Source organism: Podarcis cretensis (genome assembly GCF_951804945.1).
Source record: "Podarcis cretensis genome assembly, chromosome: 9".
In the NCBI taxonomy this organism is placed as follows: Eukaryota; Metazoa; Chordata; class Lepidosauria; order Squamata; family Lacertidae; genus Podarcis; species Podarcis cretensis.
Window position 1 is genome coordinate 55,741,945 of NC_137178.1, and position 27,642 is coordinate 55,769,586.

At 40.7% G+C, this 27,642-nt stretch overlaps 1 protein-coding gene across 1 annotated transcript; it reads right to left on the minus strand.

The window, feature by feature from the left end:
- CHIC2 (cysteine rich hydrophobic domain 2) lies at positions 1-27,232 on the minus strand. The gene is made up of 6 exons (XM_079990082.1): positions 26,778-27,232; positions 11,112-11,166; positions 10,808-10,963; positions 6,238-6,294; positions 6,009-6,068; positions 1-1,793 (listed from the first exon to the last, which is right to left on the minus strand). The coding sequence occupies exons 1-6, from the start codon at positions 26,894-26,896 to the stop codon at positions 1,743-1,745; spliced, it is 498 nt and encodes a 165-aa protein (XP_079846208.1). The 5' UTR covers positions 26,897-27,232; the 3' UTR covers positions 1-1,742.
- Between the last annotated feature and the right edge of the window lie 410 nt (positions 27,233-27,642).

Sequence of the window (27,642 nt, forward strand, 5' to 3'; positions counted from 1 at the left end):
TATAATGACAATAAAGTGAAACTGTATTTAAATGAAGGAAAATGGAATCCTTGCAGTGGGGTAAACTTTTCATAGTACAAATAGTAAGCAGAATGCATTTGTTGGCTATTCACATTATTGCTCTGCTACATGAAGAATGGGCCCTTAACATATGTTACAGTTCATGTACGTTAAGCTAAAAAAAAAACAACCCCAAGCTTTTCAGAAATAGTTGTATTAAGTAGGCTTTAACACAATATATGAAGATATGCACAGCCAAAAAACTAAAAACTGCCCTGACCAAAGCATACTATCACATATCCATTTCTTTTAATGCTTTCTTGTGCAAACAATAAACAGAAAGCTAACCATGTAAACATAGAAAAGAGAAAAAAAGCTGGGATGCAGTAAGTATTTATCCAGTACATTCAGTAAGCTATTCAGCCAAATCACTAATTTTTGATTTGCACATCTGATAAACAGATGTAAAAATCATCAACACATCTGTAGCTTCTGGTACAATGTTGTAAATGTTTTACATACAAAGACTCCACCTGAAATAATTATAGAAACTTAACTGTGCTCAAATCCTGCTGAAATGAATGGGATTTTAAAAGTTAGTCACAACTAACGTAACCCATCAATTTCAATAGGAATTGAGACTGCCTTTCTCTGACCTGGAGCCAAACACTGCAACATTTAAAAACTCAAACTACTGAAGTATTTAACAAATATTTTTCTGACAAGCTTGCATCCTTGTGTACTATTAGATCTAGTAAACAATAAAAACAGTAAAGCTGTTACATGGCATTAGCCACACAGTATGTACATACATAATTTCTCTCTCTCTCTCTCTCTCTCTCTCTCTCTCACACACACACACACACACACACACACAGTAGGTGCACACATACAAAAAACTGGTCTATTCTGAACCAGGATTAAGAGATTGGGAGCGGGTTTGGAGATCACAAATTCTACTTCCCCCTCAATCCCAGTTCTCTTATTCCCAGCAGGATTGACCAGTGTTTCGTGTGTACCAGTCCCCCATGAAATACTAATTATTTTTATGATCCTGAGCAGTATTAACCACCGAACACATGCAAATCTATCACAAATTCTTCTAGTGGAATACTAGCAATCCAATTTCAAGTTTCTTGAGAAGAACATCTTCAGAGTAGATGGTACTTCTTCATGGAATAGAGAAATGCGCAAAGGTGAACCAATGTTTGGGTATCAAGAAATGCTGCTTGTCGCCTCACAGGTGGCTGATTTACGTTCCAGAAAGGAGAAGGAAAAACTCTGATATATACAAGTATGTCGCTGGCAAAATATGCAGAGATTCAGAGAAGATGCAAGTGCATAGATTAAAGTGATTGCCAATTTTCACAATTTATATGGGGTTAAAAATAACTTCTCACTTATAGCTATTTTTGGTTTTATGTTTATAGCTATATATGTATATATACACGCACAGAAACACACACATACATAGATATATGTATATATAAAGTCTCTGGAAAAATCAGGATACATCAACAACGGAAAAGGGACAGGAAATAAATTACACTGACGTCTGCGTGAAATGACTTCCGCAAAATTTGACCAAATGCACTTTGAACATGCCGTTACAAAAGAAAAGAATGAAGAAACCACAATATTATGTAGAACCAATGCTATATCATCACCAGGAGAGCACCAAGCAAGGCACCATTGGAAAAAAAGACAATATACTTGGGTAAGTCTCTAAGGTAAAGCAAATGCTAATCTGGTCGGAAAATTGGTGTCTTTGGTAAAAATTCTATAAGAATGACCTGTGTAAAAGAGAGAAAGAAAAAAATATATACATTTAGTGAGTAATTAATGGCACTGTCCATTTTTAAACATCTCAGCAATGTTAAAGCTTTTACTGTGCTAAAGGAAAAACTATGGATGGGATCCAAACAGTTATGAGAGGCACATGTACCCACAGGCATTTTTCAGCACTCTCCCAACTTGCAATTCCCAGCAACTACTACTAGTACTACTAGTAGTACTAGTAGTAGTAGTACAGACGTACCTTTGGTCAAATGGAATCTGTTCCGGAAGTTTGTTCGGATACCAAAACATTCGAAAATCAAATCATGGCTTCTGATTGGCTGCAGGAAGCTCCTGCAGCCAATCAGAAGCCACGGAAGCCCCATTGGATGTTCAGGTTCCAAAAGAACGTTTGCAAACCAGAACAATCACTCCCGGGTTTGCGGCGTTCAGGAGCCAAAACGTCTGAGTTCCAGGGTGTTCAACAACCAAGGTATGACTACTGTAGTAGTAGTAGTAGTAGTAGTAATAATAATAATAATAATAATAATAATAATACCCCACCCATCTGGCTGTGTTGTAGATGTAGCATGTAACCACCTAGAGCCAAAGTGGTCCCTTTTTACACAATGCAATGTTTTTGCTCTTGTAAGAGGTTGTGATGCTGCTATCATTATTATTTATCATTATCATCATCATCAATTAATTAATTAATTTTCTATCCCGCCCTTCATCTGAGGACCACAGAGCAAATTACAATATGAAGATACAAAAATGCCCAGCATAGTAACAAACAAAAATAATAACCCCACCACCACCTAGCACAGTTTAAAAGGACATAGATTGCTTAATAAGCCAAAGGGCAAGGGAGAAGAAGGATGTTTTTGGCTGGCACCTAAATGAAGGCACCGGGTGATCCTCCCTGGAGAGAGCACTGCACAAGTGGGGAGCCATTCCTAAAAAGCCCATTTTTGTGTTGCTTCCCTCCGGGCCCCTCACAGACGAGGCACACAAAGATTGGTTTGATGTGTGAAAAAACACAAGTTCAAAGCCCTCCTTGTGCACACAGAACTAGTTGTCTTAACTATTTACACGACGGCTTACAGATACATGCACAAGACTCATTCATGAATTTCTGAAAGAACCAGTTGCTTGGTTCATAAGGTTTTAGCCAAGTAAAATAAACACAGTTATTAATACAAAAATACCGACACAGGCAACTAGTCCTGCATAATGAGGGCAACTTTGGCCTGTGCTTGCCTAACAGAGCCACAATGCCATAGGGTAAAAATCTTGTGAAACTGAAGATAATTTTTACAAGAGTTTCAAAGGAAACATGCCAGTGAGCAAGACTTTCTGTGCACCTAAACAATTACAGCAGCATTCAAATAGCTAACAACCATTTAAGTGTGACTCTTTAAAAGGAAGCTTTGTTAAATGTAAAAGCAGCACTAAGACTACATCAGTTGTGTAACTCAGTTAAAATTAAGTTAAGCTTACAATTTCAACATTTTCATCCCCAACCCCACCATTCCCTTTTCTTTCGGCGTTACTGTCTTCACCTACAAACATTTCTTACTTTAAAAACTGTTCCGAATATATCCATGAATACAGAGAATGATCACTTCATGTATTGTTTTGTTTCAAGCAGGAGCAGGGAGGTTACATCCTATTCTGTTAATTAATTTTGGTTTACAGTCTTGGGGGAATAGTAGGAAAGTAGCTAGATTACTAAAAACATGTTTCCTCAGATGTAGATGGTCTCTCTTTTGGACTACCACATTTGGCCCCTAGTTACACATGTGATTGTTTCAACAATTAAAATGATGCTTTAGCAGGACAAGAGATGATCTCCCCAATGAAAACAAACAGGTAAGCCAGGAGGATCTGCTTATTCCATTTCCCAATTTATCTACCTTCCTAACTGTGGCAACACTGAGATGCTTACCATGTTGTACAGCAGCAAGTCTCTCATTTTACTCAAATGCTTACTACCTTTTGCGGAATTGTGAAAGGTTAATATTCAGCTAGTTCTGAGGGCACATGTGTTTCTATTTGAGAATAACTTATTGTACTATAATGAACAACACAGAAAGTGACCCAAGTCTGTAGGCCTCCTAGATTGATCCAGAAGTAGTGTTCAACTACATATTGCCTATTTTCATGGGGGGGGGGGGAATGTTCCACTGAAGACAATAGCATGGACCCAAAGGTTCCCCTTCCAGGAATGGCAAGTGTCTGTTTTGGAACCAAAACATTGCACTTTTCACCAAGCAAGTGTGCAGTTTAGTTGTAAAAAGTTTAAATACTGTGCTGTTGGTCTATCACAGTGGTTCCTAAGTGGTGGTCTGTGTAACCCAGTGGTTCCCAACCTTTTTTCTGGCCATGCCCCACCTAAGCATCTCGAAAATCTCGATGCCCCCCATTACATATAATTCTTATTATTCAAAAAGTGAACTTCTTTAGGAAGTTCTTTAGGAAGCCTAAAAGGCCATTAACTGTTAATAACTCATTCTCAAATTGCCCCCCTTAATAATCAAACTTCCCCGTTGTGGGGCGTGTGCTCCACATTGGGAACCACGCGTGTAACCCATTCAGGGGTCTGTGGCACCGTTCACATAACAAAAACTACCATAGAGATATCCAAATTTTCAAAAGTAGGAGGTCCATGGCTTGGCTTTTGAAAAACAGGAGGTCCACAGTGCTTAGAAAATTGGGAACCACTGCTCTATCGCATTCCCACCAATAATAAATGTTGCCTAAAGGGGTACCTGGATTTAAACTAATTTTTAAAAACAATTCTACATTGGGCTTGGAAATTACAATAACAACTTTCATCAATGCCTGAAAAACACTAATTTTAATTAGACACCTTCTCAACATAAATGTGCTCAGGACTGTGGCCCTTGAATGTGCGTGGATTTTTAAGAGACCAGAAGCATTCAGTAATGAAAATACAAAACTGAATTCTTTACAAGAGGCCAACCTCAAAAACCTGTGTCAAATTTTCTTTCTTGCCTCCAATTACTGTGAAGTTATCATGAGTCTATGATCATAAATTAACATGTTCACTATAATAGATGATCATAAATTAACATGTTAAGTATAATAGATGTTAAAAAGAAATAGTTAGTTGAATAGAACTACTCTGGAAAAAAGGCATTTTAGGAAGTCTTTTATGTTTTAGGCTAGATATAGGCCTTAGTACTTCCCCTTTTCTTCAGTGCTAACAGAAAAGATGATTTTAAGATAATTTCTAACTATTTAAGCACTGTTTTAAATCAATCTTTTAACATACTGTCTATAATGCATGTATTGTGTTAGAGAATAGACAAGATATATAATTAAAAGGCATGGATGTGTTAGAAATAGCAAAAGCTAGATGCCACTGGGGGTTACTCTTAATTTAATCGTTAACCCCTGCTTGTGTTTTTTTAAAAAATTATAATACTAGCATATTTTGCAAGGGCTTATTTGTTTTAAAGCAGAAGTATCTTATCACATGCCACCTTCCATAGACACAACTGAAAAATTTAAAGGAGCAACAAAGTGAAATGAAATAAGAAAAACTACAAGGACTGATTGCTGGGTGGGGTGCGGGGGACAGAAACAAATGCACCCCATGAAAAGTCTTTCAAGAAATCCTCATCTTCTGTATAATCTTTAGAGCTAGAGAATGAGAGCCAAAACCGACACATCATGCTCTTATTATCAAGCCTGACTTTTAAAACATTTGAATGAAGCTAGTAAAAGCTCAAGCTACTTTCAAGACTGCTGAGGTATGGGGGCAGTTAAAATTGACAAAGTCTAAAGGTTTCCTAAGCTCCAACAGCTTAGTTGAAAGGTCTCCTTCCATACACTGAGACTCGATTAGCATTATATAAAACAGTCCACAACTAACTCGCTGCGTAACCAAAGTTGCAGTTATTCTTTTTATACAGCATCTGAAAATTTCACACCCCATCAACGCACGTTCAAGCTATTTTATCTTGGCAATTAATTTATTATTTTTTCCCCGGAACACAGTGAAGCCTTGTTTTCAAGTCATTCATAACTTTATAAATCAGCCCTGCGCATGAAACCATACATCTGTGAACCGTAGAAAATCCTTGCCACTCAGGCGATTAAGCTCCTGACACCTTTGCTGATTAATAATCGTGGAAAGAATAAGATCAGAAGCAAAATAAATGATCATTTAATAGAGAAATGCACAAAACAGCCCTTTAACTTACATATTCCATCATGTTATTCGATTCACATTTCCTTTTGCTTAGCCTCCAATGCAAGCACAGCTAGACAACAGGGAGAAAAATGGGGAAGAAAAATGAGCTGTGTTTTATCGCCGGCACAGAGACTAGTCCATTTGTCCAGCTTTCATATTTCGCGTTCAACAAAAGCATCTGTTTCCATACTGTGCAATTCAGGCCCCAGCAGTAAGAAGCTGCTCCCTGCGGCACTCACCTTGTGGTATAACCTATTGTTTTCCCATTCTAATAACTTCTCAATCGATCTTCGTGTCTGGAAGACAAATGAGAAAGAATTTTACTCTTGAGCAGCTTTGGAAAAAAGTTTGTTTTGCAGCTGCCTTTGTGTGGAAAAGGTGGCTGGGATGGAAGAGAAACGTGGTAAAGGACAGCAACTTCAGTACAGGGTGGTCTGCTGTACTGCAAATTTTCTGGTATTAATTATAGCTAGGATAAAGAGGTGTGTGTTTCAAAAAATGGTTTCAGCGACCAAATAAAAAAACAACACTAAGAAATATTTAAATGGCTGGAAAATGTATTTATCTACAAAGCTGTACATTAATAAAAGGTTTTTAAAAAACCCAAAAGTGCTTTATTCACTAACACTGTTAATTGAGTCAATTTAGATCCATTGAAGTTAATGGAACCAAGCTACCTCATAATTCAAGTAACTTGAAACAAACAGACTGCAGATCAAGCATGGGATAGTTTCCACATACTGTGCATAGACATTATGATAACTATCATTCATACAAAATGCCGTGCTGTTGACTAATTTTACATACTGGAGCTCTAAGATGTTAATCTACGGTTTCTCATTAATGCACAAATTGTTCCAGAATATTTGGAAATCTGCACATTGATAAGTCCCTTGAATTTAAGTTATCCAGCTTTAAGAGAACTATTTAAATCCCCTTGCACTAAATCTGCTACTCTGAAGATGCAGTTGGTATTCTGATTTAGAAATACGTCCTGCTGCTGTTTATGGTCACTTGACTGGCGTATCATCGACTGCTCAGTAGTAAAATGGGATTTACTAGTCCTTATGAATAGGGAGGATAAATCACAACACCAGGTGTTGAGATGAGACCAGAGTTGCAGGTGCAGAGGCATGGATCACTGAGCCTTGTGGCAAATTCAACTTCATACAGCTGCAGCTTCCTTACAAGGCAAAGAGAAGTTGGGGAGGGGGAAAGGGGGAGCTGAGAAGCATCTTGCACTTCAACTACTGCTAAACAAGAGGTGCTACAAAATGCACACTGGTGCAGCAAGTGAACAAGCATGTTTTTTTTAAGAACTACTTAAAAGCATTCATCATCAAACCTACTGAATATACACGAAAGGCAAAAAATACATATAGTGGTTTCATTTATAACAATCACAAGAGCATAAACCTGAACTCTAGCTACTTGAAAGAATCAACTTTGTTAGGCATGAATAATTATTAGGATTTTTTTTTTTACCTTTTCATTATATTTCGAAAATAGAAGGGATTCCCAAGAACCCTGGGGCACATTTTAATAGCAAGGACAAAGTCATTACATTGTTTTTTAAAGTTCTGTTCCTTTTGGCCAATACTTTTTATTTTATTTTATTTTATTAAAGACAGTGCCTGCCCTCTAACAATGATCAGCAGACCTCACTTGTTTCTTTGTCAAGATAGCCTTTTAGAGTCTGCTCTCCTTTTAAATGAAAATAGGGCAGCAGTTATGGTCACACTTTTGTTAATTTAGTTGCCAGTCAGCTCCAAATCAAAAGAAAATAAGGCTGCAGAGTGTAATTAACATTCAGTTCAGTCGTTTTGTCCCTTGTCTAGCCCCCTAAGCTTTGTTAAAATTGCCATCTGAATGCTGAAGGCTGTAGGGAAATCGATTTGATTCTAATCGCACCATGAAAAGAACATGATCTAACTGCTTTCAGCCCTCCGTAAATCTGTACTAGGTCTTTAGCACAATGCAACTTCCAATTTAAAAAGCACTGAATGTCTCGTCAATGACTTTGTGAAGAAAAAAGAACAAGGAGCAGACATAAAAATTCCAATAGTTGTTTAAGCATTAAAGCTCATTTGCATCACAGCAAACCTGAAAAGGGCTGACCTCTCAAACCGCCTCTCAGGTCTATGAAGTTGTAGCCTTGACAAGCTCACATTGACAGAGCTCATTGACTCTGAAAGGCTACTCTATCAATGGTGAAAAATGGCAATAGGTTCTACTCCGAGCAGGCATCTGCCTGCCCACCCGCTGCTAAACCAATGGCAAAACCGATTCAAAAATGTGAAGCTACCTTGTAATCTTCCTTGCTAGAATCTTTTAAATAATAGATTAAGACTGCTGTACAATTTAAATTTCACTGCCTGCACGGAGGGGAAGGAGAAAAGACAGAAAAGAAACCAGCTTCCCAAATACTAGGGGAGTTAAAACACTTTGCACCCTAGAAAGGAAAGTGAATACAGAAACTTAATGCAACACTACGAAGAGACATCTTTTAATGAAACAAATTTTAACATTCAACTATTGTTACTCTTATTGAGGGAAGGAAGGACTTAACTATGAAGTTAGAAAGGGCACTGAACTTGAAGGAAACATATTAGTCAGCTTAAAACAAATTATTAGCAGTTAGTATTAAGCAGGCAACACACATGTAGAAGACAATTGTGCATCACTCGTATTTCAGTTTTAACACACTCTATTGCCAAAGCCTAAGTGTAGGTAACACTGTTGTATACCTCAAGCATGTAAGATTTTTTTTTTCTACAAATACTAATTTTGTAAATTATTATTTGTAAGTCATCGCATGTACAAACGGCTTGCAACATTTATAAAACCACTCAACAATACCCAACCCCGTCAGCCATACAAAAGGTGAATGAAAGTTTAAATGAAACATTAGCAAGTACCTCTCAGCCGGGGGAAGAAAAAGTGAATTAAAGAGCGTCGCACAATTCTCGACACCAAGCTTCCTTTTCCCTACTTGACAGGTGAAGGGGGGGAAAGACTTGCACGTGCAGCTTAATTAATCACCGCACTTGACATCTCAATGATTTACAGTGAGGAGCAGGTGAGGACATTCAAAACCCAAAAGGGACTCTTGATTTGAGTAACTTTCCCAGCTGACGGGGATGACAACCCTGTAGATTTTCCATCAGTGGCATACTAGAGAGCACATTATTTGCTAACAACAATGATGCAAAAGTTAAGTGGAAGAAAGTTTACTAGGAAAATTTAAAAACTAAATGTGGCGGTTGTTTCTCCTTTCAACATCATAGTTAACCATGAAATTTATTTTTTAGTTAAAAACCACTCTTGTTGTGAAACTATGCACAATTATTTATGTAAGCTGCATCAAACAGAGTTTGATACAGGAACTACAGAGAGATATGATACACTTGTACACGATACACTTGTGTATTTATCCTATGCATGTTTGCTAAAGGAGTCTTACTGAGTTCAGTGAAACTAACTCCTAAGCATGAATGCACAGATTTGCAGCCTTTTCTACCTATTTTCTATTGAGTAAAAAGCTAAACAAGCCTAATGTAACAATGAAGTAGTCTTTTCCCTCGCTAGATTAAAAAATTAAAATTTAAATTAAATCATTTAAAATTCCAGATTATATGTAATCCTTATACTAAATGTAACACTTTTCCTTCAGCAGTCACCTGCATCATATGAAAATCCTATGTCCCCCTGCTAGTAAATGCAAAACGACCATTTTCAGATTTGGTGCAACCCATTCTAAAGCACAAAGTGGGCATTAACTTAAGTACTTCAATTGCTAAAGAGCTCAAACACATAATACATTAGTCTTTAAGAACAACGTGTAATGAAACTTTAGAGTGCGCCAAAAACTTTTTTTTTATTGTTCCAGCTTTATTTTGTAATTGCATATAGATGAGACTAGCTGCTAGGATTTAAATACAGTGGTACCTTGGTTTAAGAACAGCTTAGTTTATGAACAACTTGGATTAAGAATGATGCAAACCCAGAAGTAGGTGTTTTGGTTTGTGAACTTTGCCTTGGAATAAGAACATGTTTCGCTTCCTGTTGAGTGTGTTCCATTTGTAAATTGAGTCCCCCGCTGCTATGGGAAAACATGCCTTGGTTTAAGAATGCTGTGGTTTAAGAACGGACTTCCGGAACGGATTAAGTTCGTAAACTAAGGTACCACTGTACTAGGAACTGTGAAAAGCCTTCATCCCAGGTTTGTGCATGAGGAAAATCTGTGGACATCATGTCAATGTTGAGTGGCAGGGTGTCAACAGAATTTAGAGAGCTTGTGTTTGGTGGCTAGTTATATATGAAACTTTTCCATGTTCATTCACTTGTTAGAATTCCTACCCACCCTTCACCATAAATCCCAGGGCAAGTTACGGAAATTATAAAATATTCAAATCAATTAAATTACAGTCATGGTAGATCCTAGGATTATCCAAGTGGGCAACGATATGTCTAAGCAACTTTAAAAAAATAACAAAAGCCTCTGCTGGAAATTACAGTACCATTCCCTCAGTTCAACAGTTACATGAAGACGCACTAACACAAAATTGATAAAATCTTTATATTCATATTTAACAGTTGAATTTTCCACAGTGGCTAGTGTTAGTTTTCTATGTACCTTCAGCCACTATAGAAGTTGAAACTACTGTGTTAAACAAGCCCAGGAAAGTAACATTAACATTCAAAATTAACATTAAAAAAAAGTATTTGTAAAGCAGAATAAGGCACAGAGAAAAGAAGTCTTGAACTTGGAAGCTGAGGTTATGTGGCAATGAGTATGATCAAACTTACTCTTTTACTGAGGCAAATCACTGGCCACATACTACAACCTAAAGTGCAGCAGCAACAAAGGCAGCCACAAAGCAGCCATCGGACATTGACTGGAAGATTCTTCTTAAGACAGCTATTCACTCTGCTGATGCTGGCTTTAAACTCCTCAGGTGCAACCTGCAAGAAAGAACCATGAAGCATTGTGATAAATCTAATGTCTGATTTACATTAACAAATCCGTTTCTCTGTTTTAAAAGCAACATTAAACTCACAAAATTAAAATCTCTGTCAGATCTCCTTATGAATTTCATTCACAGATACTTACTTTTCCTGTTAAGGATGAAGGAAATTCTGCTTCAAATTTGTTGCTCAGTCCAAACCTGCAGACAGAAAATGAACATATTCTTTAACTCTACATGGTATGGCATGCTTTACAGGGTAATTTTATTTGCTTTGGTAAGAAAAATAAAGTCAGGGAACTACATTGCATAACCATAAGCTCACAAGTGTTGGAGGGAATATATTTTGTCTCCTTTAATGTTATGTATTTAATGTGGCAAGTGCTGTAACAGCTACACCAAACACTATTGATGCATAAAGTTGTGAAGCGAGTCTCACTGAAATGTCAATAATCTATTTGGAAAGTGCACTACCAACTCAAAGTAGCTTATGCTTTAAAAAGCTATGTTTGCGTGGCATAAATATAGGTAAAAAACTGAGAGCAAAGATTCCAGAAGAAAGGACAAAAGTTAGGGACCATGAACACGTTCTTGTGCGTTTCCAAATTGCTATGGATCTACTACACAATCCACAGCATTATTGACTTTTTATCCCGCACAGTCTTCCGGCCTCATCTTAGTTTGTTGATTGGGTTTAACACTTTTCCTCATTCATTTAAAATAAAATTTATCTACTAAAAGCAAGTGCAACTGAAGGGATACCCGCATGCATTCTGACATTCAGGAATAACCCCATATTGGGCAAGTAGAAGGGACAACCACTTGCAATCCCATTATTCAGCTGACTGCATCTTTCTGCTGTTGGATTTGTCTGTATAGGCATCTCCCCACTTTCACGGGGGTCACATTTCTGGTACCGCTAGTATACTTGAAATTGTGCATCATGGGGAACACCATCTAAAAAGTCTGTAAACACCTTCTAAACTTCACCAAGCACCACCAAAATTCCACTAAACTCCACCACAATCACTCTCGCCAAACCTCCTTTCTCAAACTCCAACTCTCCACAGGCCTTAAAAGGTCGGTTCAAAGACTCATGGGATCACAGTTGCAAAGGCTCTTGGAACTGCTAGTTGTTTTCCTGCTCTTTTCGGGCCTTTTTTCTGCTCTTTTTGAGCCATTTTTGCAATTTAAATCAGTTTAAATTGCACACATCACTGCACACATACATGGTTGTGCACAACCCAAACACATCTACGTGGGGAACCTCAAGCAATATGCAGTCCTCTACAAAACTGGTGGGAAAGATGAGATTATTAATGCATGGCCATTCTCAGTGCCATACTATGTGAGAATGGCCATGTGACATTGTTAGGGAAAACTAGTTTGGCATGCATATGGCTACCATCTGCCAGGGAACTACAGACAACTGAAATTCCCCAATATGTGCCCACTACCTCCTGGGTTTTTATGGACAGGCTTTGCTTCGAACAGGGAATCCCTGGACCACTCCAAGTTGCACTAGCTGCCCATTATTTTCTAGCTCAATTCAAGGTGCAGACCACACCTTTAAAGCCTTGAAAAGTCTGGAACACTACACCTGCAAGAATGCTTCCCCCCCCACACCTGCCAACATAGGCAGGGAAGGCCTGCTACATAACATCAATAGCAAACTCAGGCGATTCAGTGACAAAAGGCTTAAGTCAAATTGGTGCTCCTGCAAAATAAGAGGGATACATCAGCAAACAAAAAAAACAAATAAAAATCCAAAACGAAAACCACCAACAGACCAGCAGGTATGCTATGGCTTCCAGAATGTTAAGCGTCAGAAAATAAAACTGGGAAAGTGTGTGCATGTGTACACAAATTTGAGTGAAACAGTGATAGTGAGAGAATTGGCCCACGTAAGCCCCTTACAGATTACAGTATCTTGAAGGCTTAGTAATGCAGAACTATGGCTGACACCCTGAGCACTCTTGTTAGCGGGTGAGGATGCACTGCAGCATTGTGTTGCAGGTCCTATTTGATCTACCTGTTGAGGAACTACATTAAGTGGCAACTTTTCCATGAACATTCAAAGCCTTTTCAACACTTTTTCCCAAGAAACACTACTTGTCTTCAGTTTTAGGGGAAAGTTAAAGCGTTATAGTTCTGATTAAGCAAGCGAGCCACTTTTTTTACCATTTCTATTGCTATACGGTGGTACCTCAGGTTAAGTACTTAATTCGTTCTGGAAACTGTTCTTAACCTGAAGTACCACTTTAGCTAATGGGGCCTCCTGCTGCTGCCCCGCCGCCAGAGCACGATTTCTGTTCTCATCCTGAAGCAAAGTACTTAACCCGAGGTAATATTTCTGGGTTAACAGAGCCTGTAACCTGAAGCGTATGTAACCTGAAGCACCACTGTATTTGTATTTTAGTTATTGTACTTTGCATTGTTTTTATTGTTGACTGCTATATTTGATATTTTATTGCAGCCACTTTGAAAAAAATAATAAAGGACTGGCAATGTATTTACGGTAAGTATAAATAATGGTGTCTATTGCCAGACATGGTGCCACAGAGTGCAAACATGTCTACCACATAAACTGTGAAGTGACCTACTGTGGAATATGTAGTGTAATTAAGGGCAAGAAACTGGGATCTCAACTTGCAGGTATATTGGGAATCTTGCAACCCTCGGTTGCAAGCCAGAGTGTCATAACAGTGTAAATTTACAGCTGGGTTAGAAAGCAGTTTGCAAGTTCTTTAGTATATGTGTACCTCAAAAAGGTGTACAAAGAGAGCCACTGAAACTCTCCCATAATAATTTAGACACTTTTGAAAGTATTGAACGAGTATACAAAATGGACCAATTCTTAGGACACTTTTTTAAGAAATGGGAAAAAAAAGAAAAGAAAGGCAGCTACTGTATGTGTATGAATGTTTGACTGATGCAAAGTTACATCAAATAAGCTATACACTTCAATCACATTCTAGTTATTAATCAGATTTATGAACAGAAGATCTAAAGTGTAAGCCAAGGAACTTCGGCAGAATCTCTGGAAGTAATCATGTCATCCTTAACCATAAGTGACTCTGCAAGGTCAAGCGGCTGCATTTGAAATATCTTAAGCTCTTAGGGCATGTGTTATTCTCTCATCTTGACCTCTTTCTTTCTAGTAGTCAAAAAAGTCTGACCTTTTGCTCCCAAGAACACAATTAACTGTGGAGAAGAGATTACACCATAAAAAAAGAATCATAATGAACCATGATGGCCTGATAATTAGCCACTAATAACTCCCATGCAGAGAATAAGAACATAGGAACTGGGATAAGTACTCTACAAGTGTTAAAATATGTGCAAGACTTCAGGAATTGGTCTGTGGTTGTCCTACCACATCTAATTTCCCCCCTAAAGTCACTGGAATAACTAGTGGTCCAGACGTACTGGGGACCAAAATCAATTTCATGCTGGGAGAAGCGAGGTTCAAAGTTTTGTATACTTTATCCATAGGAACCTGGGCCTCGCTCTCTCGCTGACAGGGATATCAAAAACTTCCACAACACACAGAAACCTGAAGCCAAATACATTCTGAACACTACAAAAGCCTTAAAAACAGATTGTTTACTTTTCTTTCTTGAAATTTATAACAGAAGTCTACCCAGCTGAATGAATAAAACCAACTGATTTTTTTCTATTTTTTAAAAAGCGTGGTTTTAAAAATATGGGCCAATATGAAATTTGAATTTAAAACATACAAGTTAAAATCTATACTTCCCTTCAGTGTGAGTTTATCAAAAAGCACGTGTGTGTGTGTGTGTGTGTGTGTGTGTGTACACACACACACACACACACACACACATATATATATATATATATATATATATATATATATATGATATTTCTGATCATTACAAATACAATGCAGTAGGCCGTGTATCACATTTGCTGTTTTGGCAAATTATGAAATTTATGATTAGCATGGAAATTTATTTACATGTTATGGAAAAATACTGCTTTTGCCCAATTAATTACCACTTTTGCTTCTAGGAGATATGGTATGTTTGTGCCAAAAAACAACACACTTAACTCTCTATGGTCTATTTGTTCAATTAAGTGATACAGTGGTACCTTGGGTTATAAACACTTCAGGTTACAGTCTCCACTAACCCGGAAGTAGTACCTTGGGTTAAGAACTTTGCTTCAGGATGAGAACAGAAATCGCATGGCAACAGCGGGAGGCCCCATTAGCTAAAGTGATACCTCAGGTTAAGAACAGTTTCAGGTTAAGAACGGACCTCCGGAACGTATTAAGTTCCTAACCAGAGGTACCACTGTATTGAATAGTGTCCTGACATGCAGAAACCCAAACAATTTGATAGTTGTATCTCTTTCACTAAGTCTTTTATGCTCCTAGGTATTCTGCATATAAGCATTACTTAGCTGCATATCAGTGTGTTTTAATTATGACAGCAACCAATGAGGCACATTTATTCAGCAAATGCCCAATTTACAAGACAGGAAATCTGATTTAAATCAATCCATCATCACAGCTAGAACTCCAACAAGAACAAGTAAAGACAGATAAGAAGCAAGTTTCCTGTTCTCATACTTTAACAAATTTCCATTTGTAGAAAGAGGCACATTTGCCAGCAGCCAAGAAGTATCTATGCTTGCAAAATGCTCACTCACATACACAAAGTACCCTTCCTTTTCACTCCAAGGTCTTTTCTACTATGTCCAGCATTCCAAAGCTCTCTTGCATAGACAAGTTGCATTTATCCAGCAACTTAAAAAAATGCTACAACTGAGGGCAGTGACAGCACACAATACATGCTACCCCACTAGTGTCGCATCTGAGGCTGCCCTATTTTAAAAACATTTATTCTATACCGGAGCAGCTTAGAGGATCAACACAAAGTTTCCTTTGAAGGAAAATCAAGGATGTATGACTGAGAGGTCCACACTTCTATATGTGCTGCCATTTCAACAACAAACTTGTCAAGGTGAAACCTTAATAGCTATTATCACTCAGTACACACAAGTGCTATATTACCACCATTTGAAGAATTCATAGTTATTGCCTCATGTGAATTATTCATGCCTTGAGGCAGAAAAATAAGGGGATGGGTCCAGAATAATAATAATAACAATAACAATATAATTTTATTATTTATACTCCGCCCATCTGGCTGGGTTTCCTCAGCCACGTTGGGCAGCTTACAGCATATGTAAAACATAGTAAAATATCAAATATTTAAAACTTTCCGATACAGGGCTGCCTTCAGATGTCTTCTAAAAGTTACATACCGTATTTTTCGCCCTACGGGACGTACTTTTTCCCCTCCAAAAATGAAGGGGAAATGTGTGTGCGTCCTATGGGGCGAATGCAGGCTTTTGCTGAAGCCTGGAGAGCGAGAGGCATCGGTGCGCACCAACCCCTCTCGCTCTCCAGGCTTCAGGAAGCTATCCGCAAGCCTTGCGCGCCCGGTGGGAGTTGCCACCGGGCTCGCAAGGCTTGTGGGCAGCAGCCTGCAGCCCGAAGCACGGGACGCCCTCCAGAGGGTGCCCCGTGCTTCGCGCAGGTGTTCGCAAGCCTTGTGCGCCTGGCGGGAGTTGCCGCCGGGCTCGCAAGGCTTGCAGGCAGCAGCCTGAAGCCCAAAGCACGGGGCGCCCTCCGGAAGGTTTGCGGATAGCAGCCTGTTCTGGGGTTCCCCCGGCCCCAGCCCGGCGGCTGAGGGGGGAAATAAATTTTTAAAATTCATTTCCCCTCCAAAAAACGAGGTGCGTCCTATGGGCCGGTGTGCCCTACAGGGCGAAAAATACAGTAGTTCTTTATCTCCTTGACATCTGAGGGGGGGCATTCCACAGGAAGGGAGCTGTAATAAGGCTGTAAACCTATACCTGCCTAACTGAGAGTAAGCCCCACTGAACTCAATGGGATTTGCTTCTGAGAAGACATGCCTATATTGCCTTATAAGTTAGTTACACTTAGGTCATATAGAAATCAATGTGAAAAATTCAAGTCCTGCTTATTTCACTCATTGATTTCCCTAGTACAACTAACTTTACCAGAGTTGTTCTGTAAAAAAGAATAATCACACATTCCAGGAAAAGAGTCCACTCTACTACATTTTATAATAAGAATAAAAATAACAATAATAACAATAATAATAATAATAATTTATTATTTCTACCCCGCCCATCTGGCTAGGTTTCCCCAGCCACTCTGGGCGGCTTCCAAAAGAAGGTTAAAAATATATTTAAAAACATCAGTCATTAAAAACTTCCCTAAGGGCAAATTTCTCCTCCTTCCCACACAAACCCTCTAGAATTGGGGAATCCAACTACAAAATGGGCCACAAGAGTACTTAGACATGGAACCCGTAAACCACACGCCACCTTGTCATGCAGAGGGAATGGGAGGGAGGCCAAAATTTGACACAACCCAGTCCAGCCCTCACACTGCCATCCCAAAACTGGCTAAGCAAGGCACTGGGCTTTGGAAAGGAGGCAAAAGGCGCTGTCAGGGTCCTGGAGCCCTCCCACCTCCTTCCTAAAGCTGGGAAAGCACTAACTATGCTTTGGGAAGGAGGTGGGAGACCCTCATGCCTCCTTCCTAAAGCCCAGTATTACACTTACCCAGCTTGGGTAAGACAGCACAGTAAATGGTAGGGGTGTCAAATGTTTCCAAGGGCTGCCCAAAAAGGCTTTGAAGGACACATGTGGCCCTCGGGCTATGCGCTGGACCACCCTAGAATCACTTCTAGTAGAAAGAAAATTTCAGGTTTTTTCAAAGCAAAGTCATATGTCTGTGGTGATTGAAGCAACAGGTGTGACTTTTACCTTTGTACGGCAAGCTATGCTCCACCTTCACAAAAATAAGAGGTTTCTATACCCAAACTCCACACACTTTTCTCTATCTTCCATCTGAGCAAGCAAGAAATATGAGCACAATTCAAGGAAACATTCCAGCCAGGCAAAAGCCCTTGAGGAAAGCATGGAATAAGGCTGTTGAAAGCTGTTGCCTGGACAGAGGTGATGTAGCCTGGAAGAGTCCCATGGAGGTTACCCTTGCAAACCCTCTAAGATTAACAAAAGGAATTCTGTATTGAAAAACCATCTGTATTTGGCTCCTGAGCCAACACCAGTCCTCATAAATAGCGTTCATGTGATCACTGGAACCAAGTTGAGTCTCTTCAGAAGACATTCCTCCAGAAAGATTTCAAGCATGATAGTGTTGGGAAGAAAGTCAGGTAAATGAACTATAATGGCTGCTTCCGACAATACAGCTGTTAGCAGCAATACCTATGCAAGCTAATCTCTTGACAAAAAGGCAAAACAACTATCCCACCCCATCCTCAAACAGAATACCAGCAAAAAAAGAAAGCATGCCACCCAACAAGCCATTAAAATTGGGAGGGGTGGGAAGCCCTTGGCAGGCACAAAGGGGTCCTGCTGCCCAAAGACAGCATCCCAGATCATACAACTGCAGTAGTTGGAAGGAACTCCAAGGGCCATCAACCCCATGCAATGCAGGGATTTCAACAAAAGTATACATGACAGATCCAACCTCAGCTTAAAAACCTCCAAGGAAGGATATTCTACCACCTTCCCTTCCACAGTCAAACAGCTCTGTCAGAAGGTTCCTTCTGATGTTTAGTCGGAGTCTCCTTCCTTGTATCTTGAAGTCACTGGTTTGGGTCTTACCCTCTGGAGGAGAAAACAAGTTTGCGCCATCTTCCATGTGACAACCCTTGAGATATTTGAAGATGGTTATCCTATCTCCCCTCAGACTCCTCTTTTCCAGGCTTAACTTATACAACTTCCTCAACCATTGCTCATAAGCCTTGTTTTCTAGACCCGTGATCATTTTGGTCGACTTCCTCTGCACATCTTCCAGCCTGTCAATATCCTTCTTAAATTGTGGTGCCCAGAAATGGACACAGTACTCCAGGGCAGGGTCTGACTAAGGCAGAAAAAAGTGGTACTATTACTTCCCTTGATCTGGCCACTATACTTCTGTTGATGCTTATTCATGTTACAAACTTATCCATGTTGCCATTTTCACTGAATGTCTTGTGGAAGTGGTCCTACAAACAAAAGTCTGTTTGAAAACAGTGTTGAAACATACTCAATTTTAGACAAGTTGATAGGAGAGCCAAGTCTCAATGCTGATTTAACACTGGAATTAACTATATATCCTGAAACAATGCAATGTTTTAAATGATATGACAGATGTGTTCGGTAAACTCATGTCTGAAAAGAACTGTGATCTAAAACTAAGTCATAAAATGTACTATATTACAAAATATTGATGCTTCGAAATGAAATTATTAGTGCAGGTGGGGGTGGGTGTTTCTGACAGTGCTGATCAGTCTACAGCAAGCCTCATGCTAGTGCTTCCAGGTATCGCAACCAGCTAATCATCAATGCTGCCAAAGATTTCAAACCATGAGGCAAAGAAAAACGGGTTACCGGATGTCATTGTGACATGAGGCAAATGACAGACAGTTGGTCCCATCTACCTCTCAAAGTTCACCCGCAGAGAGGGAAAGAGATAAGGAGCTGACCCACTGGCCAAGTCCTGTTCTTCCCTCCACATTAAAGTGTTGTTGTTACAAAATCTTTATTTTATATGAAAGACATATGCTCTAAAAGAGAAAACTACCGTATTTTTCGCCCTATAGGACGCACCGGCCCATAGGACGCACCTAGTTTTTCGGGGGGGAAATCAAGGAAATTTTTTTTATTTCCCCCCTGGTTTGCGCAGCCATCCCCAAGCTAGAAGAGGGAGACAGAGCGCTCCATCTCCCTCTTCTGCCTTCAGGGACAGCCTCCCTAGCCTCTGTGAGGCTTGCTTCTCCCCCCCCCCTCCAGATCAGGTCGGGGAATAGCGGGGTGGCTGCGCTCCGCCTCCCCGCTATCCCGCGAGCTTGTGGGGCTGGCGGGGGGGGGAGGAGAAGCAAGCTTGCTTCTCCCCCCCCACCAGCCTCCAGATCAGGTCGGGGAATAGCGGGGTGGCGGCGCTCCGCCTCCCCGCTATCCCCCAGCTTGTGGGGCTGGTGGGGGGGGGGAAGAGAAGCAAGCTTGCTTCTCCCCCCCCCCCCCGCCAGCCTCCAGATCAGGTCGGGGAATAGCAGGGTGGCGGTGCTCCGCCTCCCCGCTATCCCCCGAGCTTTTGGGGCTGGTGGGAGGGGAGAAGCAAGCTTGCTTCTCCCCCCGCCAGCCTCCAGATCAGATCGGGGAATAGCGGGGTGGCGGCGCTCCGCCTCCCCGCTGTCCCCTGAGCTTTTGGGCTGCAGCCTGCTGCCCGCAAGCGTTGCGAGCCCGCGGGACCTCCCGCCGGGCTTGCAAGGCTTGCGGATAGCTTCCTGAAGCCTGGAGAGCGAGAGGGGTCAGTACTCACCGACCCCTCTCGCTCTCCAGGCTTCAGCGAAAGCCTGCAATTCACCCCATAGGACGCACACACATTTCCCCTTCATTTTTGGAGGGGAAAAAGTGTGTCCTATAGGGCGAAAAATACGGTATCCTGTTCTAAGTATAGAAATATTAAAGAGATTCAAAGTTATGATACAATAAACATAAAAATTCAGGCTGTAAATGAATGTTATATAAATATTAAATGCATGTTTTGCAAAAACATTCAGCCTGATTTAAAATAAAATATGCTAGTTATTCCTTTTAAATTGTATAATTACCTAACACTTATTATGTTTGTCAATTAGGTCAACTGAGCAACATTCCATACCTTAATTAACCATTTTCTAATCTAATCAAATTGTTCTACTGGAATGGCTAGGAAAAACAAAGAATATTGTATTGTTGAAAGCTAACAGATTTTTTGTGGCATAAACTTTTGTGGATTAGACTCCACATCATCAATGAAGTGAACATCAGAGGAAATAACACAATCTTCTTTGCTTGTCTATGCTATTTTCACACCTGTGCTGGAAGAGAAAGTGTTCTGCTTACTGATCAAGCTTTCCCCTTCCACTATAGCTGTTAAATTAGCAGGTTTGGGTTATTGCTATTACTGCTGTTTTGAATAGTCACTTTGAACAGTGGGGTTAAATGTCCATTAAATGGTCCTCTAAATTCACATATCTTTTTGTAAAGCGCTTTGAGGTGGTTGTTGTTTTACAATCAAGCAGTGTACAAATTTCATGAAATAAATCTCTCTGGCAACTTGACAACTCCATTCATAGGCTCTTGTCTATGAAACTTCTATGCCACAATCTGCTAATACTTTAGGCCAGGCATGTACAATCTGCACCTCCTGGCCGAATTTCAAAAGCTCTCTGCAAGCTACCTCTTTGGACATCTGAGAAGAGTCATCTGCCCCACACCCCACAATCCACTAAGCCAGTGGTTCCGGATCAACTAAGTACTGCAGATACCCTGTTTTTCAAAAGCCAAGCCACGATACCTCTGTGGTAGTTTGTGTTATGTGAATGGTGCCACCATACCCTGAAACGTGTCCCAGTGCAAAACCCAGGACACACGTTTTCCAGGCCGTGCAAGAGCGTAGAAGGTGTGGCAGAAGCAGAGAGAAGAAATGGGAAGCCCTGCCTACTAGCAGCAAGCAGCTGACAGATTACCCTCAAGGGAATACGTTCCTCACCCCCCTCCAAGTTTTCAGTGCTAAAAGACTTTTGTGCATGTTTGCTGTAATTAGGAAGAGACTAACATAGTTACTTCTCTGAAATTTCCTAAAACAGTGCACTTTTATACTGGGTCTCCTAGGCATGCAGATTATTGGGCACTGTATATGGAAGCTAAAACAGAAGTAGCAGTACAGCTCCAGAAGATACTCTGGTGGTTATCAGCTGGTGTAGATCATGCAGGAATATATTCCCGAAGGCCAGAATCCCTCCTGAGACAAAAGCTATATTCTGTAACAACAGCAACCTCCAAAACAAGCCACCTTAGAGAAATTCAAACAATACAGCAATGGGTTGTTTATTATTTTTGTTCTCAATGCACTTTGTAAACTCTCTGCTAGGGATCAGATCATTACTATGTTTTAAAGACGGCCAAGCACTGTCCTGAGACTACATAAATGTTAATATTAACATTTAACATGTCTTTGTCATTTTATGGTAGGGATTTCTTTAAAAAAAAAAAGACAAAGGAGTATATTTATTTAGGTTGCTATTACTTATCATTAAGGTTTTGATATACGATCTGTTATGCAGACGTTTCAAGGCAATGTACAGTAGGATCATAAAATGCAAACCAAAGATATACAGATACAATTAAAATCAAGTGATCAGCATTCTTCACTTTGCTATTATATCAGTTCAGTTATGCGAACACAAATAGACACTAAGCTATGCAAATCCTTGAAGGTAAATTTGCAGACATATATTTGATCACTGAACTGATATAGCCATAGATACTGCTAACCTAGCATTATCATACCACACTACACAACTTCCCTAAAGCAAACCCAAATGGCAAGCACAAGCTTAGTCTGTAAGCCAGCCTTCACTAACCTGATATTCTCTAGCTGTTTTGAACTACAATTCCCATCAGCTCCAGCTGGAATGGCCATGTTGGTTAGAGCTGATGAGAGTTGTAGTCCAAAAATCTGGAGGTCACCAAGTTGGCAAAGGCTGCTGTAAGCAAATGTGCCTGCACGTGACCTCAACTGCAAACTATGGACTAGACCTATAATGATCAAAAATACCTTTAATTAGACAGATGACCCCTAAGTGGACTATATTTCTGACTAGAATTCTATTAAAAGAGGATTAGACAATTTCATGGAGAAGAGAGCTATCACTGGCTAGTAGCCATGACGGCTAGGCTTTGCCTCCACAGGTGGAAGCAGCAATGCTTCTGAATAACCAGCTGCTGGAACTCACAAGAAGAGAGAACGCTCTTGTGCTCAAATCCTGCTTGGCTTCCCTCAAGCATCTGCTCAGACACTGAGAAAACAGGATACTGGACTAGATAAGTCTTGGCTCTTACGTTCTTATTAGAAATAACTCTCAAACCACTAGACAGTCTTTTTAGGGTATCTAGACCAGTACTAGCTAGCAGGGCCAGTGGAATGCAATAAATCCAGGAGGTCTAACTTCAAGGGCCATTCTAGCCTTTAATTCATTGTGCAACCTCAATTCCTCATCTGTACAATGTGAAGCATAACATTAAAAGTTGTAAGGGTGAGCACTTACAACTTAATTACTCACTTAATTAAACATGGTATAGAAGTGATAAATAATAGGCCCAATAGCAACATGATGGATAACTGATTAATTTAATTTTCATTGTAGAAAGTCTCTCTAACAGTAACTGGTTTACTATGAAATCTAAATTTAATACCAATGTGTTAAAACATACACATTTCAAACTGAAACTAATATCCTTTTAATAGGCATTAAAAAAGAAAAAAATGTTTACGTAAGAGCAATAAACTGGAATGAGGGGGAGAATCTGACACCTGAGGTCAGATATTATAAATATAAAATAGGCCATATCCCTCTAGAACCAAAGAACTGACAAGCTTTTAAAAGAGATAGTATTCAAGTATCCTGTATCTCACCACAATCATCCACTTAAGCTTGGTGATCTTGAATTTCTCAATAACTACCCAAATTCTACAGCGTGTTCAGGTTCTCCAACCAAACCAGAAGACTGTCATGAGGGAAGATAATCCAGACACCAGAAGTTTGATGCCATGAATATTTTGATGATATTCAATTTGCCTGATCCTTTCCTTCTTACCCTAGGGAAACTGTAAAGGTTCTAAACCAGTGTCTAAGATCATTGAAGGACTGGATGTTTGATAGACAAATTGAAGCTTAATCCAGACAACACAAAACACAGATCAAGGAGTGACAGTTCAGCTTGTTTTGCATGGAGGTTATGCTATCAAGTCTACAGTTAGGGAGACCTCCTTTGCCTAGCCTTGATATTGGAAGTTGAGATGGCAGCTGAACATATGAAACAGGTGCAACTGGTGCACCAGTCTAGAGACACATGATAAAACATGCCTTAGTTATCGCATAACTGGACTACTGTTGATGCACTTTACAGGGGACTGCCTTTGAAGAGCATCTGGAAACTTCTGTTGATACAAAAAACTGTAGCAAGGATTCTGACTCTAAAGCAATTAGTTCCTTTTGCTCCTCCAGAGGCACTGCCTACCAATTCATATCAGGATCAATTAAAAATGCTGGTCATTACATTAGAAATCCTGAATGGTTTAGGACCAGGATACCTAAATAACCTTTTTAATTTTGTTTGGCCCTGCCAATCTTTTGAGATCAAAGGAAAGAGGCCCTTTTGCACAGCCTGCCTCCATCTATGATACACTTGTTTGACAGAGATGCATGAGTGAGCCTTCTCGATGGCTCTGGTGTCCTTCTTGACCTTAATACATTTTTATTCCAGCAGGTATTCACCTGACTTATTAAAGATTCCTACTTGTTTTTATGGATTGTTTCCTTTTCACTGTTCTGTCTTCATTTTGCTTTTCAATTTGATTTTTAGTTGTTTTCTATTTAATCGTTAGGATAGAAATTCTCTGAGAGAGATATCAATACATACATTAATGTCTCTGAACACATACAGAAAGCCAAACAGAAAGCCATTAAGTTTTGCAATTCTACCTACCACCAAGCATAGCTGAAAAGAAAAATCTGTAGTATAAATTTATGCGGGCTGCATGATCAAAGTATTTTGATCATCATTAAGCAACCAACTAGTATACACACACATTCAGGAATGACAGCATAGGAAACTTCATTTAAATAATTAATTTAAATTAATCATTCTCAAGGTGATTTAAATCAATCCATTTCAAGTAGCATTACTTGTTTGTACTACTGGCTATATCCCTCAACATCCTGGAAATACTCCATGTCAGGAACACAGGACTGCATACTCAGTGTAATCCTAAACTTGTTTCGTCAGAAGTAAACTTCACTGAGCTCAATGGGGCTCATTCACAGATAGCTATAGAATTTGCAACCCTTATAATATGAAATGAGATCTAGTTTAGAAAACAGCAAAGTAAGTGACCCAGATCATATACTGTACTATAAATGCACTCATAGTGCTCTAGACATGCCTGTCATTTTTGTTAACTGCTGTATTTTAAGGGGAGTTTTTCACATCATAACTACTTGGCGGAAAGCTGAAACATGTTATTATACGTGTAGGTTGAGACTATGACTAATAGAAGCATTAACAACTTACATTCATCTATAGCACAGCTGGTCATGTATAAAAACACACACTTATCCAAATCCCAAGTGTTCTACTTCCTGACATGTCATAATTATTTGGTTTAGTACTTTACATTCTGCTATTAGTCATAATGAATCTCATTAGCTTAGTTTCCCTATTGACCCAATGACGAATTGTGTTTGTATGGAATGCTAGTAAAAAGTGGAGTACGCTCTACATACAAGCATAGCAATAATGGACCTGAGATCACATCCCTTAGCACTAGGGGATACAATTACATCTGTGAGTATGCAGACATTTTGGGATTTCCCAAAATAGGGAAGTCTATGTCCAAACTTGTGACAAGCACAAAATGACATTAAACTTCCCTAGACATACATAATTCTTCATAACAGACTATTCCACAACAGAGCACCTGACCTGCCAGCTGTACTTCTAGGTCCAGAGAGACAGAAAAGCAAAAAGCATGAATAGGTTGGAAAGCTTAAAGCTGCCTGACATTCACACAGCTTGATGAACAGGGCTGAAAGTATATAAACAAATGAGTATAAGAATATGGACCAATTTTTAAATGATGGGTTGAATCAATTTCATTTATCTACTCTATGCATCTAAATACATGGGGGAGGGGCACAGGAAGAGCTGGAGCTCCTAGCAAATCCTAGATGGAGCACACTGGATCATAGAATCATGCAGTTCGAAGGGACCCTGAGGAGCCAACCCCCTGCAACCTTGGCATTATCAGCACCACACTCTAACCAACTGAACTATTTGGGTTTTTAACTGTTAAACAACGTGAAGAGAAAAGAGCCTGGATAATAAACACAAACCTCTGAAAGGTGAGTAGAGGAAAGAGCAAGACAGCTGAAAACCCTTATTCTAAGGATATTGTTCAGAAGTACTATAACATTTTATATTACTTTATCACAACCTTGGACAATACACCAAAACTATTCTAATGAGGAGCAAAATCAGTCCTGCTTCACATCTGGATCCACTGAGTGGACTGCAGAAGCACAATTCCTTTACCTCTCAGTTCATCCTTCCTTCCTTCATGATGACCTACCTCACAAAGCTAAAGCAAGAGCAAAACAAGTAATATATATATTATATATATATGCACACCACTACACTGTGGTAGCACAGCAGCTAAGGAAATGTGAGGCAGACAGGCCTGAATTCTAATCTTACCTCGGCTTATCTAAGGGCCCTAAAAAAAGCAACCAGCTTCAGACCCCACCCCATTTGCAACACGGAGAAAACAGGCCTATCTTACAGGGCTGCAGCAAAAGCTTGCAGAGACGGCATAGCAGCTTATATTATATATATATATATATATATATATATATATACACACATATATATATATACACACACACACACACACACACACACACACACAAAGAGTTGCTGCAACCCTAAGCGGGATGTGTACTTTCAGCAGGCTTTGAAGGCGGAAGGGTTGCAACGAACCTGAACTGCAGAAATCCCCCGCGGAAGGTCAGAGGTGTCTCGACAGGAAGGTGCCAGTTGGGCCCTGCCGAAGCAGCTCCTCGCTTCCTCTTCACGCCGCCCTCCATCCCTCTTCGCCCCCCTCGCTCCCACGTCTCCCTGCTTCCTCCCTTCCTTACACAGTGACATGGCCGGAGCCGCGCACCACCACCGGGTCCGGCGAGTGCTTGAGCAGCTGCTCCTCCAAGGCCCGCTCCTCGTCCTCCTCTTCTTCGTAGATCTCGTCGAAGTCCGCCATGGCCGGGCCAGGCCGGGCCGCGAGGAAGAGGAAGAAGAAGAAGCAGCAGCAGCAGAAGAAGAAGAAGAGGCCGGGAATGAGAGAAGGAGAGAGAGAGAGAGCCAAGAGCAGCAGCAGCAGCAGCAGCCGCTTCTTGGGCCACCGCCGCCGCCGCCTCCTCCGAAGCTCCGAGCGAAGCGGCCACCGAAGCTTTTCCCTCTCAGGGCCGCCGGGAGGAAGCGCCCGTCATGGTCCCAGGGAGGGGGAAGAGAGAGACGGACAGGAACAACAACAATAACAACATCCGCTCTCCGGCGCCGCGGCAGCCACTGACTGGGAAGCCGAGGGCGCCAAGCCCCGCCCCTTTCTTCGCCGCGCGGCGCTCTCGCAGGAGCACGCACGCACGCACGCGCGAGAGCGAGGGAGCGAGCGCACGCCGGCCTGAGACAGCGAGGCCGCCGCGGAGGCCCCCCGAAGCGCACGCGCCGCGCTCGCGCTGCTGTTTGAATAGAGGTGCGGCCAACGGCGGCCGCGCGGCTGGTAGCTGCTGGCTGGAGGGAGGAAGTCGGCCTCCCGGGTGCCATCTTGGGAGGGGAAGAGGCGTCGCCTGAAGCCGGATCGGTCGGTTTCTTTGTGTGGTCGGCCTCGGCTGCGAAGCCTTGGGTGCTAGGGGGAAAGGAGGCCCAGGGGACTCGTTGGAACTTCTCATTGGTCAACAAATAAAACATATCCCAGAGCTGGCTGGCAAGTTAAAGTCTTAGCCTTGC